Genomic DNA, 19892 nt, shown 5'->3' on the forward strand with positions numbered 1-19892 from the left:
AAAAAACAGGCACCTTTTGCCAATCCTTGGTCTAAAGAAAAGAGTAGGAGGGAAACAGAGTCAGCAAACCAACAATTTTTGACTACTACATGAAAACAACAAAACAGTGAAGTTAGAAAAATCAACCTGAACCACACAACTCCTTCCAAAAGTTCCAAAAAACTAATTTCATATAAAAATAAACAGAACATGATTGAGATCAATTATCAAAGTTATTATTAAAAAAAAGAAAAAGAGCATAACATTTCTATAAGATAATGAAAGCACACCAGAAACACATGCACACAAAACAGCTCAAATTGCAAACTGTTTTAAAACCAGCTAAAAATTAATAAGAAAATGATACATGACATGAATGAACCACAGTAAATAAAATTAGAAAAACTCTTAAATAGGAGTTTTACTTTACTCAGAGTGAAAAATTATAAGTAAAATGGGAAAAAAAAGAAGACTAAATTAGAAGAAACACAAGACCAAATAAATGCAATAAAAAAAATGTCTTAAGGAAAATAGAAAGGAGGAAATTTTTTTAAGAAATCATAGAAGAGAGCAAAATGATCTGAACGAAAATGACATATGGAAGATAGGCAAAGAACTAATACAGAATATAGACGTCTCGGAAGCACAGAACTGAAGCAAGTGAACAGAATAAATACAAAAATCAAGAAAATATACAAAAAAATCAAGGTGTGTATATATATATCTTGGTATAAAATATGTATAAAATCAAGAGAGTATGTTAAAAAAATTTCCATAAATGTTTCCAAATTGAAGAAAAAATACCTGAAACTATATATACACCATGTATCTAAGAATACTTGACTCAAACAACCACTACCAAGACATATTCTAGTAAACTCACCAGACTTGCAGGAGAAAAAAAATCCTTTGGGCATCTAGGCAAAAAAAAAAAAAGCAAGTGGCTTATACCAGAAACAAAATGAGGATATTGTTAGACGTGTTAACATCAATCCTTGATGTCAGAAGAAAACAGAGTAACTGAATATTTTAAATTCAAGGAAAAGAAACTGTGACTCAAAGACTTTGTTTCCAGCGAAACTGATGTTCAGATTTAAAGAGCACACACTATTATCAACACACAAGAGCTCAGGAAGGGCCTTCTGGAAAATGGTGGGTAAGAGGCAAATCCTGAGCTACGATTTGGATACTTGAAGGAGCAGTGTAGAATGAGCCAATGGCACAGTATACACAGAAGCACAGAGAAAACAAAGAATGTTTTCAAGGAATGTTCTTTCTTTGGCTAACTTTTACTCATCCTTCAGGTCCAAACATTATTACTTCCTCAGAAAAACCTTTCCCGATTCTAACCAGACTAGGTCAGGTTCTCTGTTACATGCTCTCTTAGCTCATTCTCATTTCTAATCCGAACCACAGCTGTAATGCAATAATGAATTGTGAAATTGATCATTTAGCATCTCTTCCCCTAAAACATAAAGCTTTCCGAAGGCAGGGACTCTGGATGACAGAGTCGCATTGCACCACCACTGCCTTGCATGGCAGACACTCAAAAATGTGTTGAGTAAATGGATGAGTGGCTCCATTTGGCTGGAATGGAGGGTTATGCAGGAGAGTAATAAAGTTGGAAATTTTACTGAGAATCAGATTGTGAATGACCTAGAATACTGGGATCAAATGCTTAGATTTTTATATATATTCAAATGTTGTTCATCCACTTATCCATCAATAGACATTGGGATTGCTTCTAATTTTTGGTTATTGAAAATAATACTGCTATGAACATGGGTATAGAAATATTTGTCCAAGTTCCTGATTTTAATCCTTTGGGGGTAGTTACCCAGAAATGGAACTGCTAGATCATACGAGAACTTAATGTTTAACATTTTGAGGAACTACCATACTCTTTTCCACACTGAATGCACAATTTTATATTCCAACAAGCAATGCACAAAGAGTCTAATTTCTCCATATCTTCACCAACACTTGTTTAGTTCTATTTTATAATAGTCACCCTAATGGATGTGGATCTTAGTGGTTCTGATTTGCATTTCCCTAACAACTAGTAATGTCCAGCATCTTTTTACAAACTTATGGAACATCTGTATATCTGTTTTGGAGAAATGTCTATGACATACTTTTTGCTTAAATTTTTCAGTATTTCCAGGCTTTGCAGTTCATCCACAAGTTTTTTCAAATTGTTGCAAATCTCAAAACAGTTTTCCAACATGTTTATTTTAAAAAATGTACATATAAGTGGACCCACACAGTTCTAACCCATGTTGTGCAAGGCCAACTGTAATTTCAATAGTTTTGAAACATATTGACTTGCTTTGTGGCCTAATGTATGGTCTTCACTGGAGAATGTTCCATGTGCACTTGAGAAAAATGTATCCTGCTGTGGTTGGGTAGAGTGTCTGTAAGTCTGTTAGTTCCAATTGTTTATAGTATTTTTCAGGTCCTTTATTTCCTTACTGGTTCTGTCTGGTTGTTCTTGCATTACTGAAAGTGGTCCTGAAATCTCCTACTATTATTGTGGAGCTATCTATTTCTCCCTTCAATTCTGTCAATTTTTATTTCAAATATTCTGGTTGTCTTATTACAAATATAAATGTTTTAAACTATTATATTTTCCTGCTGTATTGAACTTTTTATAACATCTTTCTTTGTCTCTCATAATCTTTTTAAAGTCTATTTTGTCTTATTAGCATATTAACTCCTGCTCTCTTTTGGTTACTATTTCCATGAAATATCTTTTTCCATCCTTTCATTTTCAACCTATTTGTGTCCTTAAATTTAAAGTGAGTCTCAGGGACTTCCTAGGCGGCGCAATGGTTAAGAATTTGCCTGCCATTGCAGGGGACATGGGTTCAATCCCTGCACCAGGAAGATTCTGCATGCCATGGAGCAACTAAGCCCATGAGCCACAACTATTGAGCCTGTGTGGCACAACTATTGAGTCTGTGTGCCGCAACTCCTGAAGCCCATGCACCTAGAGCCCATGCTCCACAACAAGAGAAGTCACCACAATGAGGAACCTGCACATGACAATGAAGAGTAGCCCCCGCTCACTGCAACTTAAGAAAGCCCAGCCAATAAATAAATATAAAAAAAATAGTGAGTCTCTTGTAGAGCGCATATAGTTGGATCATGTTTTTCAAATATATTTTGCCAATCTATGGCTTTTGATTGGGGAGTTTAATCCATTTAAAGTAATTACTGGACTTCCCTGGTGGCACAGTGGTTGAGAATCTGCCTGCCAATGCAGGGGACACAGATTCAATCCCTGGTCCAGGAAGATCCCACATGCTGCAGAGCAACTAATAAGCCCATGCACCACAACTACTGAGCCTGTGCTCTAGAGCCCATGAGCTACAACTACTGAGAACTACTGGGAACCACGTGCCACAACTACTGAACCCTGTGTGCCTAGAGCCCATGCTCCACAACAAGAGAAGCCCCAACTTGCCACAACTAGAGAAAAGGCCATGAGCAGCAACAAAGATTGAACACAGGCAAAAAACAAAAACAAAAACAAAACAACAAAAAACCCCACAGTGAGTCAGCACTTCACAACCACTATGCCGGCTATAATCAATAAGAGGGACAATAACAAGATAACAAATGAGAGATTGGATTTTTTTTTTCTTCCTTTTTTTGGCCATTCCATACGGCTTGTGGGATCTTAGTTCCCCAATCAGGGACTGAACCCAGGATATAGCAGTAAAAGCGACAAGTCCTAACCAGTGGACCACCAGAGAATTCCCTGGATTCCATCTTGTGGTGTTGGTAGAAACACGAAATGGTATAGGTATTATGCAAAACAGTTTGGGAGTTCATCAAAAAGGTAAACACAGGGACTTCCCTGGTGGTCCTGTGGTTACGACTCCATGCTTCCACTGCAGGGGGCATGGTTTTGATCCCTGGTTGGGGAACTAAGATCCCACAGCTGCATGGTGTGGCCAAAAAAATAAAACACAGAGTTACCATATGACCCCAAATTCCACTCCTAGGTATATGCAAGAGAGGAAAACAGTCACAAAAATCTACATATGGATGTTCACAGCAGCATATTCCTAACAGCCAAAGAACAGACACAAGCCAAATGTCTACCAACTGATGAATGGATAAACAAAATGCGGTGTATCCATTCAATGAAGTATTACCCAGCCACAAAAAGTAACAGTACAATATATTTGAGCCTTGAAAATATTATGCTAAGTGAAATAAGTCAGATACAAGAGGCCATATACTGTATGACTCAATTTCTGTGAAATGTCCAAAATAGGCAAACACAGAGAGAAAAAGCAGAAAGTAGATTACTGGTTGCCAGAGACTATGGGGAATTAGGAATGACTGCTAATGGGTATGGGGCTTCTTTTAGGGGTGATGAAACCATTCTGGAATTAGACAGTAGTGATGATAGTATAATCTCGTGATTATCCTCAAAACCACTGAGTGGTATATTTTAAAATGATAAATTTTATGGTATGTGAATTATATCTTTATTTTTAAAATATGTAAAAGGATTTCTGGGCAGTTTTGCTTCCTTTTATCCCCTTTGTTCACTGTGTAATTAAGTAAGATTGACGATACTTTTCAGAGTATGTGATCTGTTTTATAGTTTACTGAGAAATAATCCATTTACATGAGTGATAATAAATTGGTTTCAGGGAGAAAATGATTTAGCAAAGAATACACTGGAGGATTAATTCTCTTATCTCTCACTAGGGTATAAGCTCTTGAGAGCTGCTATGGTTACACAATGACTGATTAGGAAAAGAGTACCCATTATTTTATGAACAAGCCTTGATTAAATGGCAAGTCTTCTGAGGTGGTCGTGGGTCACACAGTAACTTTTAACCAAAAAGAGGCAAGGCAATTATTTGGACAAACCTCTAACTGGGAGTCAACTTCATCTTTCAAGAGCTCAGTAGTACCTTCTTAAAAAAGCAGTCCCCTCAGTGCTGCATCTTCCAGAGTGACTGGACTGGGTGTCAGTCTCCATATCTGGGACATAATTTAACTATCGACTATACATTGAATAACTTCTGCAGAGGCCAAGGACAACGTGCAAATTTTTTTCTTTTTAAAGAAAGAACAGTCACCTGGTCAAAAACTGAGGCCAGGGACTTCCTAGGTGGCGCAGTGGTTGAGAATCCACCTGCCACTGCAGGGGACACAGATTTGATCCCTGCTCCGGACGATCCCACATGCTGTGGAGCAATTAAGCCCGTGAGCCACAACTGTTGAGCCTGTGTGCCACAACTACTGAGGCCCACACGCCTAGAGCCTGTGCTCTGCAACTAGAGAAGCCAGTGCAATGGGAAGCCCACACACCACAATGAAAAGCAGCCCGCACTCTCTGCAACTAGAGAAAGCCATTGTGCAGCAATGAAGACCCAACGCAGCCAATAAATAAATAAATTAATTTAAAAAAATAAAAAATAAACATAAAGCTTATTTAAAAAACAAAACAGGGACTTCCTAGGTGGCGCAGTAGTAAAGAATCTGCCTGCCAATGCAGGGGACACGGGTTCAAGCCCTGCTCTGAGAAGATTCCACATGCCACGGAGCAACTAAGCCTGTGCGCCACAACTATTGAGCCTGTGCTCTAGAGCCTGTGAGCCACAACTACTGAGCCCATGTGCCACAACTATTGAAGCCCACACACCTAGGGCCCGTGCTCCACAACAAGAGAAGCCACTACAATGAGGAGCTTGCGCACCGCAGTGAAGAGCAGCCCCAGCTCGCAGAAACTAGAGAAAGCCCATGTGCAGCAAAAAAGACTCAATGCAGCGAATAAATAAATAAAATAAATAAATTAATTAATTAAAAAAAACAGAACAAAACTGAGGCCATACAGAAGGATATAAAATGAGAAGCAAGTCTCAAAGACTCCCAGCTCTCCTTTCCAGATTTCTTCCTGGTTGTTTCTTGTGTAAATTACAACTTTTTATTTCTGAAATGTTGATTATTAATGCCATGGGAATATTACACAGACCATATTTCTTATAAAGGTTAAGTCTTCTACAGCCTGTCTGACTTAATCAGAAACTTCATCAGAGGCTAAATTCAGGTCCCAAATAAAGAAACTTGAAATTTTCTTGAAATCCAACACAAAATTTAGACCTACATAGATTCAACTTAAGAAAAAAATTAAAATAAAATTAGATATATGTTAGCTTTTAAGTCAGATTTTATTTCTTTCTAGCCACAGTAAAACAAACTCTTCAAAGATTTATAAAAATAGCACAAGTTGGCAGTACCTGGAAATGATTTATTATTAACTAATTAAGCCCTAAATCCATGAAGAAAAAGCACTGAAAACACTCAAGGTCAAAATGAAACAACAGTGACATAAGCACATGTATACCCTGACAAATCAAGAGCTCCTGGTAAAATTCCCGATACTCAAGAGAGATTTAAAAATAAATGCCCTGTTAATTTCAATACTGCCTGTTAGCCGATCTCAACTGATCCTTAGATGATAAGGTTAAGATGAACATAACTGTCTATTGGCAGGGGTAGTGGGGAGGCTGAAATAACCTGGGAATTGCAAGGGATGGAAAGAATCCAATTAACAGAAGCACTGAAAATATGTGATTTTACAACACGAGTATCAATTTGAAACACTAATGTCTATGGGCATTTTCTTCCCCAAATAGGGAGCAGAGTGAATGTGGAAAACTAATTTTTAACAATATGCCTAGGATCTAAGGCAACCACGCTCGGGGCTACTGAACTCTCCAAAGCCTGAATATTAACAAGTTCTTCACATGGTAATTATTCTAATATTTTAAATTCAAAAACTGATGCAAGAGCCAACAAATTCAAATTCTTAGTAATCAACCTCTGGTTCTTCATACTCCATCCACAAAAAGAGCTACATAATTGTGCCCTTTTTAAAAGATGCAATTTGCCGCTGTGCAAAGGAAGCTCACCTGGCTTCAACAGGCAGCACCTGTCACAGGGCAGGAACCTGAAGGTGTTCAGAAAGGCAGCGACACAGTCATTCAGTCTGAAGTGTCTCTTTTCAACTGGAGTGAGCTGGTGCCCTAACATTTAAGACTAACTAGTAAGCCGGTAAACAAAGCCAGCAGAGGAAAGGGGCCTTTAGACTTGATGAAGAGTTGTCCAGGCTGTTCTTTTCTCATCTCTGCTATTCTCAAAGAAAAGATTCCTCTAAGGTGAGCCAAGTTCAGTGGGTCATTTAAACTTAAAGCAACTACTTGCCGCTTTGGGAGGTTTCAGCCATCTAAAAGGATTCTCATAACTCTGCGCTCATCCCACTAGTGCTCTGCATCCCTGCTCAGGAAGCTCCTAGGGAAGCAGATGAAATTAATTAGGACATAGCCCATCAAAGCCAATGCAAGTATTTTACCAGCTGTGTACAGGGACCTTCCCACAATTGCGGCAAAGGCCACAGAAGAAATATTTTTACCACAGAGGGTTCCACAGTCATTGTTCTCTTGGACCCACTCCTCCTCTCTTTAGCTCTCGGCCCTGACAACCTCAGCCTGTCCACCATGTTTCTTCTCCCAGAGGCACAAGGATTTCTTTTTAGCTTATTTTTGAGAGAGGCTTGTTTTTGTGGTTTACGCAACTAACCAGGAAATTAGGCCTGTTGGGATAGAAGGTAAAATCAAGTAAACAATCCTCTGAATGTCTGCTGAGCCTTTTAACTTTCCGAGAGACACTTGGGCCAGTTGTGCTCTTCTATGCTGGGTCCTCTTCGTCCATCGTCACGTCATCATTGGTATTTTGCTTCTGCTCAGCCTCTGGCCCCGCAGGGAGGATGCTTGTGACGGTGTGGAGCAGAGCTTCAATCTGCTCCTCTGTCAGCCGTTCTTCACTCTCCTCCACCATCTGCAGAAGGAAAGAAAACCCTCCAGGAATTACAGTGGAGCCTCACAGGCTGGGCCCACCCCCGCCCCTCAGCACAGAGCTCAAGGCCTGGCTCCTGAGCCACCCTGGGTCTCCAGGTTCTTTCCATTTTGGCTCCACGGGAAGGAGAAACCAGCTCAAATTCCAGGATAAGCCGATGTGGCTGGTCCAATCGGGTCAGTGAAAAAAACAAGCTGCAGGTTAGCATTTTTCCTTAAAGAAAAAGCAAACTCTAACAGTTCTCTACCCATCCACATACACACATGAATATGCTGTATATGCAAAGAAAACTCACCTCTGGGGAGTGAAATGGCATCTTATATACTTTTACATATCACAACAAGCACATCTGTAACTTATGACCTGTACCAACAACTCATCTGCTGACTGCCCACTATGTGCCATATGGCCTGTGTGTTTTTTCTAATCCTCATTATTACCACCACTAACAGCGGCCCTCAGGGAGCTCCTGTGCTGGCACTGTGCCTTGCACGTCACACCCATTATTTCTTTTAAACCTCACAACAAGCCCGGAAAAGGGCAGATTTACAATCCCAAGCCAGACCTGCCCATCTCTAACACCTACAATCTACCCCATGCCCTGCGCCCTTGGTCATCTGTTGGGAATGCAGAACAGGAGTCGGACGAGTGACAGCTGAGAAACAATCTCCCACCGCCCCATCAAAGGTCTGCTTAGAGCCCAGCTTCTGACATGGTCCTGGACATCTGAGCATACAGATGATATCCACAATTTCTAGCTTCACCTCTAACTCTCAACATGTTAATAAATAGACAATGTCATCAACCAGCTCTGTAAACGCAGTATGCAGGCAGTCAAGTTACTTAACCACACTCACTTGGTGGCACTGGCCATCTATCACCAACAGCTTTCCCAGTAAAGGTGCCCAGGGTCCTACCCTACAGCATTTCCCATAACAATCTCTGAAATCTGGCAACTAAGACCAAAAGGAGTTCCAGAAAGAAATCTTGACAGATTTAAGTAAAGCATGATGACAAGCTAGGCTTACAATCCTCAAAAGGACTTCAGTCTGACCGCCTAGCTTCACAAACAACAGTCCAGAAGCTAAAGAAGCCAGGTGACATGCCCAAGATCAAAGTCCTGGCAAACCACTGGCCTCTTCATTCACCTCAGTCCAAAAATGTTTCCACAACTAGAGAATAATCCTGGGTGTTCTGGAATAAAGATTCAGAGTGAACCAATGGGGCTTCTTCCCATCATGCTGTGAAATAAAACGACCATATTCTAAAGATTCAAAGCCTCCATGTAACTTCTCTACTGAACAAGGAACAATTATCAAAAATCCACTTTTAAAATCAGACATGCAAAATTATGGTCTGTAAAAGGAAATACTCTACCATACACTGCCTCCAAAGAATGAAGGAGGAAGAAGGAGGAATATATCTGATTTGACAATTTAATCTTGAGGAAAAAATGATGTCCATATGGGAGAAAAATGTCTTCAAGTTTGTGAATAACTGGTACACACAGCTGATGATGAACTGCTTACTCAGGGGAACAGGGTGAAGGAGACTGTCATTAGACCAGTGACAACCTCCCACCACCATCTGAGCACCACAGTGGACCGGGGTTTTCCCACAATCACTGCCACTAGAGCTTCTCTTCTCAAGGATGCTGTACATAAAGTGAGAACAATTTACAGATGGGTACCTGAAGGCTCAGCATCACAAGGAAAACGTGATCTGATCTCACAGCAGGTAGTGTAAGGTCTTTTGAGATTCTGAATCCCAGCTCCTTCTAGAACACCACAGCCTCAAGCAGGAGGTTTCTATCATTTCCTCTCTTAGAGACACTGTTTGGCACACCAGAGTCCACTGGTTTGAAAGAGTCTGGTTGTATGACCTCTGAGGGGTCTTTTCAGAAAACCAAACAGAGAGGATTTAGACAGGCCACCTTCTTGCATCCCAATCTCTGGGTCTGACATATCCAGCTTCAGCTAGGTGTGTTCTTAGCAATAGGGCTGACGAGTTTTACTAATTTTGCCAAATTTGCCAAGAGCAGAAGCTTTTATCAGCAAACAACCCTCAGGGACAATTACAGTCAGGAAATTTTCTTTCCCAGTCACAGGAAGAAAACCTGAGCTGTGTTAAGCAAAATGAAATATACACAAAAAGAAATGCGCAGAAACCAAAAACTTACTAACCCCTCTTGGATCGCTAGACTAAATAATAACTACTTTACTCCTCACCGTTTCTTTCCAACACAGAAGAAACAGAGCCCAAACAAAGAAATGCAAAGCACTGTCTCAACATTCCCAAACATTAAAGGGTTCAAGCTGTTCAGAATATAAGGGCAAATGAAATGTAAAAATATAAAGCATTTGCAGGCGGGTCAACATAAATGATAAATTTTGTGTCATATGTGAAGATTACACTGGTTACCAGGGCTGTCAGACTGGGCTGCTGTACTCCAAAAATGGTTGCCTCTCACTCTAAGCTGCCAAGCCTAACCTCCTCCTTTCCTTAAACAACTCAAAATCTAATAGCAACAGACACATAGCTATTTGACCCAGAACAGTTCACTTAACCTCTATAAATTTCAATTTTCTCTAAAGTAAAACAAAAGTAATGCCTATAGTAAGGAGCAAAGGAGAACACAAACTATAGTGTTTTGTAAGCCATGAAACTATATAACTCAAGCCTTCTTACAATCACTAAATTACAGCAGGAACAGATGGTAATGCTGTTCAGGACAGCAGCCTGTGAGGTCAAGGGGTTCATGGTCCTGTCTTCAGGCCAGAGGACTCACAAACGGTCCCAAATGAATACACAGCAGGGCATGGCAGAAGTCACAGAGCTGTGGCTTCCTCATTTCCTCACACACAGCAGGCAGTCAGCTGTGGATCTCAGAATCACAGCAAATCATCGCTGAAGTAAAACTGAAAAAGAGAAGCTTCAGCCTCCAAAACTGAATCCTGAAAAGTGCTGGATGCTGGGGTTACTTCTGGACCCAGGGAGAATAAACGGCTACAAGGTTAACACAGGGAAATTCTCAGTCCTTTGCACTTTCCACTCTAGGGGAAACCTCATTTCTTATCCCTTTCTGGTGAAAAGAGACACGGCTACAAACCTTGGTAAATGATTTGCTACCCTTTGTAGCCAAATCCCAGGCTGGGAAAAATCGAACCAAAAAATGGTCCCACTGCTGGGAACAACATACACAGTTTTTAACAAGGCCTACCTACCTGTGGAAAGGAGGGGATGCCACACGCACCTTTCCCCTCACCATGCAGAAGCACAGGGCTTGGAGGAACAGAGTAAGGCTTCTGAATCACACAGACCCACTCAAGCCACTCACTAGCCAAGACTACGGCAAGGGCGTTAAAGGTGACATATACAAAGCCCCTGGCACCAAGTCTGGCATAGAGCAGGCAATCTTAATAGCAGCTAATCTTACCAAGTAATGAGAGCTTTCTACAGCCTCTGGGATGAGGTCATGCTAATCCTCCTCATCTCTTCTCCTCCATCTGTCATTAAGCCATGAATAACATATGCTGCTGATTAAAGCTGGAGGAGACATGACATGTGATCTTTAACCCAGAGGGATAGGGATTAGTTTCTTGCTGTTTTGTTTGTTTTTTCTCTTTTCTAAGCTGAATCTCCAACACAGTCGAAAGCATCAGAATAATGAGGGTCTAAAAAAAGGATCTCTATTCAGCCTGAAGGCCAGTTCCCCCAGAAAGGCACCCTTAATGGAAGGAATTCTTCTAATTTAATTTTGGGTGCATTTTGAAGAGTAGAAACAGAATGCTGAGAAGACAACAAAAGTTTTAGTCAAAAATTAAATACACCATGATTCTTTCAAAATGGGTTTTTTGTTTGTTTGTTTTGATTTGTTTTGTTTTGAAGCAGCTCTAAATATCAGAGGTATTTTTGGCCATTTTCTTCCACAGTTTTCTGAGGGAAATATGACAAACAGCTCAATACTTCTAAAACTGACTTTGAAAGCTGCTTTATTCTCATTTTATTAATTCTTCAACCAAAGCTTTTTACTGGCAGTTGAATGGTCTGCCTAATATTTGGAGCTTAACGGTGCTCTCTGCCCTGTACACAGAAGGAAAGTGCGGCGCACGCCAATACAGCAGCCGCTCGGTCTGCACCACTGGGTCTCATCTTCACACTCTCCTTATACCATCTCCACCTTCTACTCCAGCTTCCCCAATTCTAAAGCTTTATGCTATGACTGCAGTTTAGACTTTGCAAGTGTTGAAGTTCCACTAATAGTTTCATGCGAGGAAACAAGATGATCAAATGTGTGGTTTTAGAAAGTGAACTCTGATCGTGGTGTAGAAGATGGACAGCAGGGGGCTGGACTGGAGACAGGGAGAACAGTGAGAGGACATCTGCAAGAGCTGAGCTGAGCAATAACGACAGGAATTAATGCAGTGCAGCAGGGAGAGAAGAAAGAGCAAGAGGAGGGAGAAGCACGAGAACCCAGGACTGACTGACTAGGAGATAAAGGGAAGGGAATGGCTTCTAGCCTTGTAACTCGGGATACAGGGCCAGGAGGGTGAGAGAGCGCGAGCATGCGGGAAAGTGTACATGCGCTCCATGAACTAAGAGAAGATACAGGAAGTGGAGGTCGAAGGGTGGGAGTGGGGGGAAATAAATTCCACCAAAGTCATGTTGAATCTAATGCTTTTATCTGGTTGGCAATAATCCCTACAGGGACGCAGTGGCCAGAATGGTGCAGGACATCGGGGAGACAGAGCTGCCAAGTCACAGTCCCAAAGCCCGCAGAAGGAACTGAATTTTTCCTAGTTTTTCCCTTTTCCTAAGTCCATATTAACTAGTGTCAAACTAGTAAGCTTTCCTTTCACTTATAAAATGGGTGTTCTGTGGAAACAACCTAAATGTCCATTGACACATGAATGGATAAAGAAGATGTGGTGCATATATGCATGGAATATTACTCAGCCATAAAAAGGAATGAAACTGAGTTATTTGTAGTGAGGTGGATGGACCTAGAGTCTGTCATACAGAGTGAAGTAAGCCAGAAAGAGAAAAACAAATACCATACACTAACGCATATATATGAAATCTAGAAAAATGGTACTGATGAACCTAGTGGCAGAGCAGGAAGAGACACAGATGTAGAGAACAGACTGGAGGACACAGAGGGGTAAGGGGAAGCTGGGACAAAGTGAGAGAGTAACATTGACATATATACACACTACCAAATGTAAAATAGATAGCTAGTGGAAAGCTGCTGCAGAGCACAGGGAGATCAGCTCAATGCTTTGTGATGACAGAGGGGTGGGATAGGGATGGTGGGAGGGAGGCTCAAGATGGAGGGGATATGAGGATATATGTATACATATACCTGATTCACTTTTTTGTACAGCAGAAACTAACAACATTATAAAGCAATTATACTCCAATAAAGATGAAAAAAATATATATATAAAATAAAGTGGGTGGTCTGGCAGTCTTTTCAAGTAATGGCAGTTCCTGGCTTGCCTGAGCTCAGCCTTTAGGATCCTTTCTACATCTCAGACCCAGAAACCAACCCACCCAAGTTCAAGCCTCCTTTACTCACCAGCTGGATCTCAACAGCAGTCACTGGCCTGTGATTCAGCAGCTGCAGCTTTTCAGCTCTGTCAAAAGAAAAGTACAGTGCATTTAAAACTCTCATACCCCTAAGCATCTTGAGTCTTGACCAAGCTGTTTAGACAACACTTTGTCAGATAACAAATTTCCATGGAAGAACAACTTGCAACATGGCGCTCAGTTTCTTCAACTGTAAAATGAAAGAATAGAAGTAGGAGAGTCCTATATCAGTGACTCTTATTCAAGGGCACAAAGGTATATTAGAATCCTAACCAGTACAGAGGCTTGGATTATAAGAAATGTAACAGATAGTAAAGGTGCAGTTTTAATAAATTTTATTTGGAAAATGTGAATAATGCTTTCTTAATCCAAATTATAGAAAGTAGGGACTTCCTAGGTGGCACAGTGGTTAAGAATCTGCCTGCCAATGCAGGGCACATGGGTTTGAGCCCTGGACCGGGAAGATCCCACACGCCGCGGAGCAACTAAGCCTGTGTGCCACAACTAATGAGCCTGTGCTCTAGAGCCCCTGAGCCACAACTATTGAGCCCATGTGCCACAACTACTGAAGCCCATGCACCTAGAGCCCAGGCTCTGCAACAAGAGAAGCCACAGCAATGAGGAGCCCACACACCACAATGAAGAGCAGCCCCCACTCGCCACAAGTAGAGAAAGACCATATGCAGCAATGAAGACCCAATGTAGCCAATAAACAAACAAACAAATAAATAAATTTATAAAAAAAAATTACAGAAAGTAAAGATTAACAAAATCATCTTGGTTGGTCCTCACTTAGAAATGGTTAAGAATTCCTTTTTTAGAGTAAGATTAAATGTTACTCAGACTTGGCCTGTTATCTTAGTAAACAAAAACAAGGACTCTAAGGGGACAGGAGTTAATACACACGTAGTATAAGATAGTCTTCTGCCCTCAAAGAGCTTACAATCCAGTTGGGGAAAGAAGACAAACACAAGCAAATTTTAACAAAAGATTTCAGTAACAGTGAAGGTACTAGCTATCATCTGACACAAGACAATACACAGCTCATTGCTGAAGCAGTGGTTGAAATGCGTGGACTTTCAAAGATGACAGGACTTAGAAAAAAGTGGTTTCAATTACCACCCCGGTGCAGGTGACAATTTCTACATTTTTCTCTCAATCTGACCCTGGAGCTCCAGCTTCAACTTTCAATTCAAATCAATAAACATATTCTGGAATAAAGTGATGAGTAATGCACAATTCCCACAGTCAGGTGTTTGGGGAAGAAGTACCAGTTACCTAGGTCTCCCTAAGCCTTGGTTTCATCACCAGTCAAACAGGAATGACAACAGTACTTACTTATCTCATGAGGAGGTTATGAGGGATGACAATCTTACCATTTATAGCAGGAACAGCTACCATTTATTGCTTACTTTCCGTATGGCAAGCACATTTAACCCTCAGACTTGACGTTGAGATGGTAAAGAAATAATCTCTCCAAGGTCACACAGCTAGTAAATGGCAGAGCTGGGACTCTGCCATCAAAGCTCATGTCCTTAAGGATTAATCTCCAAAATATACAAACAGCTCGTGCAGCTCAATATCAAAAAAGCAAACAACCCAATCAAAAAATGGGCAGAAGACCTAAACAGACATTTCTCCAAAGAAGACATACAGATGGCCAAGAGGCACATGAAAAGATGCTCAGCATCACTAATTATTAGAGAAATGCAAACCAAAACTACAATGAGGTATCACCTCACAACAGTCAGAATGGCCATCATCAAAAAATCTACAAACAATAAATGCTGGAGAGGATGTGGAGAAAAGGGTACCCTCTTGCACTGTTGGTGGGAATGTAAACTCATACAGCCACTACGGAGAACAGTAGGGACATTCCTTAAGAAATTAAAAACAGAGTTACCATATGACCCAACAATCCTGCTACTGGGCATAAACCCACAGAAAACCATAATTCAAAAAGACACATGCACCCCATGGACCTACAGAGACTGTCATACAGAGTGAAGTTAAGTCAGAAAGAGAAAAACAAACATCGTGTGCTAACGCATATATGTGGAATCTAGAAAAATGGTACAAATGAATTGGTTTGCAAGGTAGAAATAGAGACACAGGTGTAGAGAACAAATGTACAGACACCAAGTGGGGAAAGAGGGGCATGGGATGAATTGGGAGATTGGGATTGACATATATACACTAATATGTATAAAACAGATAACTAATGAGAACTTGCTGTATAGCATAGAGAACTCAATTTGCTGCACAGGAGAAACTAACCCAACATTGTAAAACTACATCCCATATTAACTATATTAAAAAAAGAAAAAGAAAAAAGCTCATGTCCTTATTAACCATCTGTTTCCCCATAAATGGTAGTCATGATCAAGGTCGCTGTAGTTAACTTCTACTCCTCATAATCCTCCAAACATTTACTCCAGAATTCACAGAGGAGAAGACTCTTTCACTGGGCCCTTAAGGATCTTCTAGGCAAAAAGGATGAGAGGAATGGGCTGTCAGGGAAGGAACAGTGCAAGTAAACACCCAGAAGAACAAAAATTCATGGAGTTTCAGGAAATGGCTGCTAGAGAGGCCGTGGGACACAAGGTTGAAGGAGTCATCTGGGATGAGACCACAGAGGGCCCTGACTACCAAGAGGCTGGATGTTACTCTGCAGACACTGGAGAGCAACCAAGGGAAGGAGTGACTTGCTGGGTCTGAAAAACCTGAGAAAATGGAGGCAGAGACACTGTAATACTCCTGGGTGAGAGAAAACAAAGTTGTGAACTTGGGCGGCAGCAGCAGCAGCAGCAGGGATGGCAATGAGAGTCTGGACCTGTAAATGCTCCTGGTCACCCTCAGGTACAGTCAATAGAACCTGACAATTGCCTTGGCTGGGTGGGGGAGGTGGGGTGAAGGAAAGGGGAGAGTTAAGGTTTACTGTCAGATGTTTAGCCTGTTTGGAAAAAATGTATTATTTGAAATTTGAATTTGAGTTTATGGTACTTGTGGAACCACAATGAAGAGGTCTCTGTCGAATAGTTTGTCTGGTTTTAGTTCTAGTTTGGTCTAGAACTAAAAAAAAAGATCAGAGCTGGCTTTATTATCAAGCAGTTCTATGAAACCACTAGAGTGGATACCACAGTCCAGAGACCAGCTGCTGGGTAAATGAAGACCCAAGACAGAAAACCATAAAGCACCTCCATTCAAGGGGCCAGGAGAGAAGGCAGCAAAGGAGAAAGGAGTGAAGAGAGAAAAAGAAAACCAAGGAGAGTGGTGTGATGAAAACCAAGAGAGGAAAAGTTCAGGACAGTATGTATTATCAACAATGTCAAATGCTGAAGAGAGGAAAGTAGGTTGATGGTAGAGAAGCCACTGGATTTGCCAAAAAGGAGGACACTGGTGGCCTGGGCAAGTAGTTCAGTGGAATGACAGTTAAGGTGACAACTGGATTGTGGGACTGGGGACTAACTGTGGAGGAAATATCTCGTTTTTTTCTTTGTAATTCAATTATCACTTTATTCAAATCTGCAAAATAGTCTTTATTCTACATTTTCAGTATAAAAAACCCACAAGATAGATGCACCACAGTGCAGCTAGAGACATACAACACTGAACTTCCACAACAAACATAACATATATAGAACACAAAATTTAGGTGAACAGAAATTTTAACATAAAATAAAATCCAATTTCAGAAAACAAAAATCAAAAGATTAAGGATCCTGAAATATTCTTAGCCCTAACGAGATTTCACTGGACTCAAGTCATTGTGGAGTGAGGCATTCACAATGTGACCCCATTAACTCAGCTTAGCAATTCTTGGGAGCCATAAGTGGCCACATCAGGCACTCCCACAATAAATGGTAACCAATCTGTGATCTGAAAACTCCCCTTAATTTGACTCTAAAGTCATCGGGCTTTTGAAAGGCATCCTCCTCGTTGCCCCTCATACTTGAAACTGTTTTCAGTAGTTTGTGTTGATATGCTTTGATAGCTCAGGGAAAAGTTCAGTTTTTCTGGAATCAAAGCAAATTTGGGTTTGGTTCATGTACAAAGAGACGATCTTTAAGGAGGGTCCACAGGCACTCCCCACTTCTGCTTAAGGAAATTCAAAGTAGAAATAATGGGGTCGTGCTTAAGGCACTGAGCAGGTCTCAGAGGATTCTTGTAAAAGACTGGTTAAAAGATGGCAAGTGGGAGAAGTGCAGGGCGAGAAGAAAATGGGTCTGACTGCTTTCTGTCCTGCACCATTGACTCAATGGAGACTGCTGCGAGGGAATGGAAGACGAGAGTTAAGGGTGAGATTAGGGCAAAAGGTGGAAAGGAAAAGGCAGACAACCAAAGCCTTTCATGTATAGCAAGTAATAAAAATCAAAGACTTACAGGGGATTAAAAACCAATCAGAATAATTTGGCAACTTTAATTAGAAGATCAAAGTTCTCTCCAAACCTAATTTCATGTTTCATTAGTAACAGCAAAGATCAGTATGTTACAATATTACTCCAGAGGAACTAAAGGAAGATCCTTAGGGCTGCATCACTCACATTCATTTTATGAACAGATACCTCCTCTACATCAAAATGCTTCAGGGAGGTACTGCTACCACTATACAAACAGTTTCTTATTAAGTCTGAAAAGTGACTGAAAGTACGGGCACCAGAAAGACACCCCAACAATGTGTGTCTAAACTGCAACTTCAGGTTAATGTGACTAGAGCAGATATATTGTGAGAAGCGAGGTGATGTCTTTCCTGGCACAGAGGTGGCCTTGGTTCCTCATCGGATGGTGTAGCCACCACCTCTGCCACCAATGGAGAAGTTTCTCGTCCAGTGAGTTACAAGGACATGGCCTGCCTGCATGACTGCAAGCTGAGCAGCGCTGGGAGGACACCCTGGTGGCGGAGGAGGAATCCTGCCTCAGCTCTGAATCTGGCACCCACATCCCACCGTCCCCATCGGCACTGTTGAACCAGCTGGAGAGATAGGACCATTCAGATACTAAGCCAAGAGGACTGTGGAACCTAAAGGGCCAACAGCCACAGACTAGGCCATGGGAAGATACCATGAGGTGCCAGGAAAAGCAGCTGACACGGTGGGGACTGTGGCAGCCCCCGGGGGCACAAAGCTCCGATGACAGACCTCCGAGCAGGCAGGTGAAGCATCAGTAGAGGGTGGAGCCTGAGGAAGACGCAAGGTCTGAGGGTACAGTGGATTCCCAGGAGGCTGCGCAGAGCAGGCTGGCTGTGGCGGATACTGACCTTTGCTGTTCACAGCGGTTGTGGATCTGGTTCAGCTCAGTGTCGTGGACAGAAATGACCTCTTGACAGGACAGAAGTGAAAAAGCAATTGCGGCCTGAGGAGGGCAGGTTCTGGAGGGAAACCGAAGCATGTTTGTAGGCTAAGAAGACAAGCAGGTAGAGAGGCTGAAATTATAAGGAGAGAAAGGGAAAGACCCTCAAAAAAACAAAAGTTCAAAGTTTCAGTGGAAGGGTTCATGTTTCACTGAGATCACAGCAATGTGGAAAGAAAAAGCAAATTTGAGGAGATGAGAAGGGAAATGAGTTCAGTTTTGATAGTTTTCTCAGTGAAGCAAAAGTGATGTCACCATGTGAGAGGTCTGGATGTGAAGAGGGTTAACAGGCCTAAAAGCTGCAGAGGATTGAGTAAGCAGGAGACTAGGAATAAGATCAGCAAGCAGCTCTGAAGGGCCAGCTGAGTTGGAAAGTAAGAATTCTCACTCAAAACAAAACTATTTATTCTAACCATTATCATCCGGCAGTATGAATAAAGAGCAGGAACAGAGAAAAGACACAGCTGAATAAATGAGTATCTCAGCTACAAATCAATCAAAGCAACAAAACTCAGTTCATCGCACAGTCATTATCCTGCCAGGCTCTGAAATGCTGGAAATGTTCCTACAGTTGCAAAAAGGATAAGTCTTCTACTGACAAAATCATTCACAGCTGCTCCCTGAAAAACCCCAACTTGGAGTCAAACCAACCAAGCAAGTTCTCTGCTGAGAACTTGCTCAGGAGCTGAGCCCTGCTGAAGTCAGGTCAGAGAACCACACGTACGGCAGGCACCAGTTTTGGGAGTGGGGGTTACAAACATTCCCCCTGACTTTATAACCAGGCTTATTTTTATCATCTCTACTTTCTTCTCCTTCACTTAATTCACTGCACTTTAGCTCCCACCCCAACTGCTCAGCAAAACTATTCTGGTTAAGGGCCCAGGGAGCTCCATGCTGACCTCTCTAGAGGATGCTTCTCTGTCCTGCCCTTCGCTGTCTCTGTGACAGATGACATTGCTGGTCACTCCCTCCTTAAAACTATCTACCTGGATGAACTGGGAGATTGGGATTGACATATATACACTAATATGTATAAAACAGATTATTACACAAATTTTCTCCTATATCTTTTTAAAGTACTTTTGTGGTTC

At 41.5% G+C, this 19892-nt stretch overlaps 1 protein-coding gene across 7 annotated transcripts in view; it reads right to left on the reverse strand.

Moving 5' to 3' along the window:
* CRCP (CGRP receptor component) overlaps positions 1-19892 on the reverse strand; it is an 82720-nt gene that overhangs the window by 31870 nt on the left and 30958 nt on the right. The window contains exons 5-7 of one of the 7 annotated variants that reach the window (XM_057748263.1): positions 18710-18820; positions 13442-13499; positions 5838-7845 (exon numbers count right to left, since the gene is read on the reverse strand). In XM_057748263.1, the coding sequence (XP_057604246.1) occupies positions 7696-7845; positions 13442-13499; positions 18710-18820 (319 nt within the window). In that variant the 3' untranslated portion in view covers positions 5838-7695. Of the gene's footprint in view, positions 1-5837; positions 7846-13441; positions 13500-18709; positions 18821-19892 lie in introns of those variants that run through there. The other 6 variants (XM_057748259.1, XM_057748260.1, XM_057748261.1 and 3 more) reach the window with 6 other exon arrangements.

The sequence above is a fragment of the Hippopotamus amphibius genome, chromosome 9 (assembly GCF_030028045.1).
Source record: "Hippopotamus amphibius kiboko isolate mHipAmp2 chromosome 9, mHipAmp2.hap2, whole genome shotgun sequence".
Taxonomy (NCBI): domain Eukaryota; kingdom Metazoa; phylum Chordata; class Mammalia; order Artiodactyla; family Hippopotamidae; genus Hippopotamus; species Hippopotamus amphibius.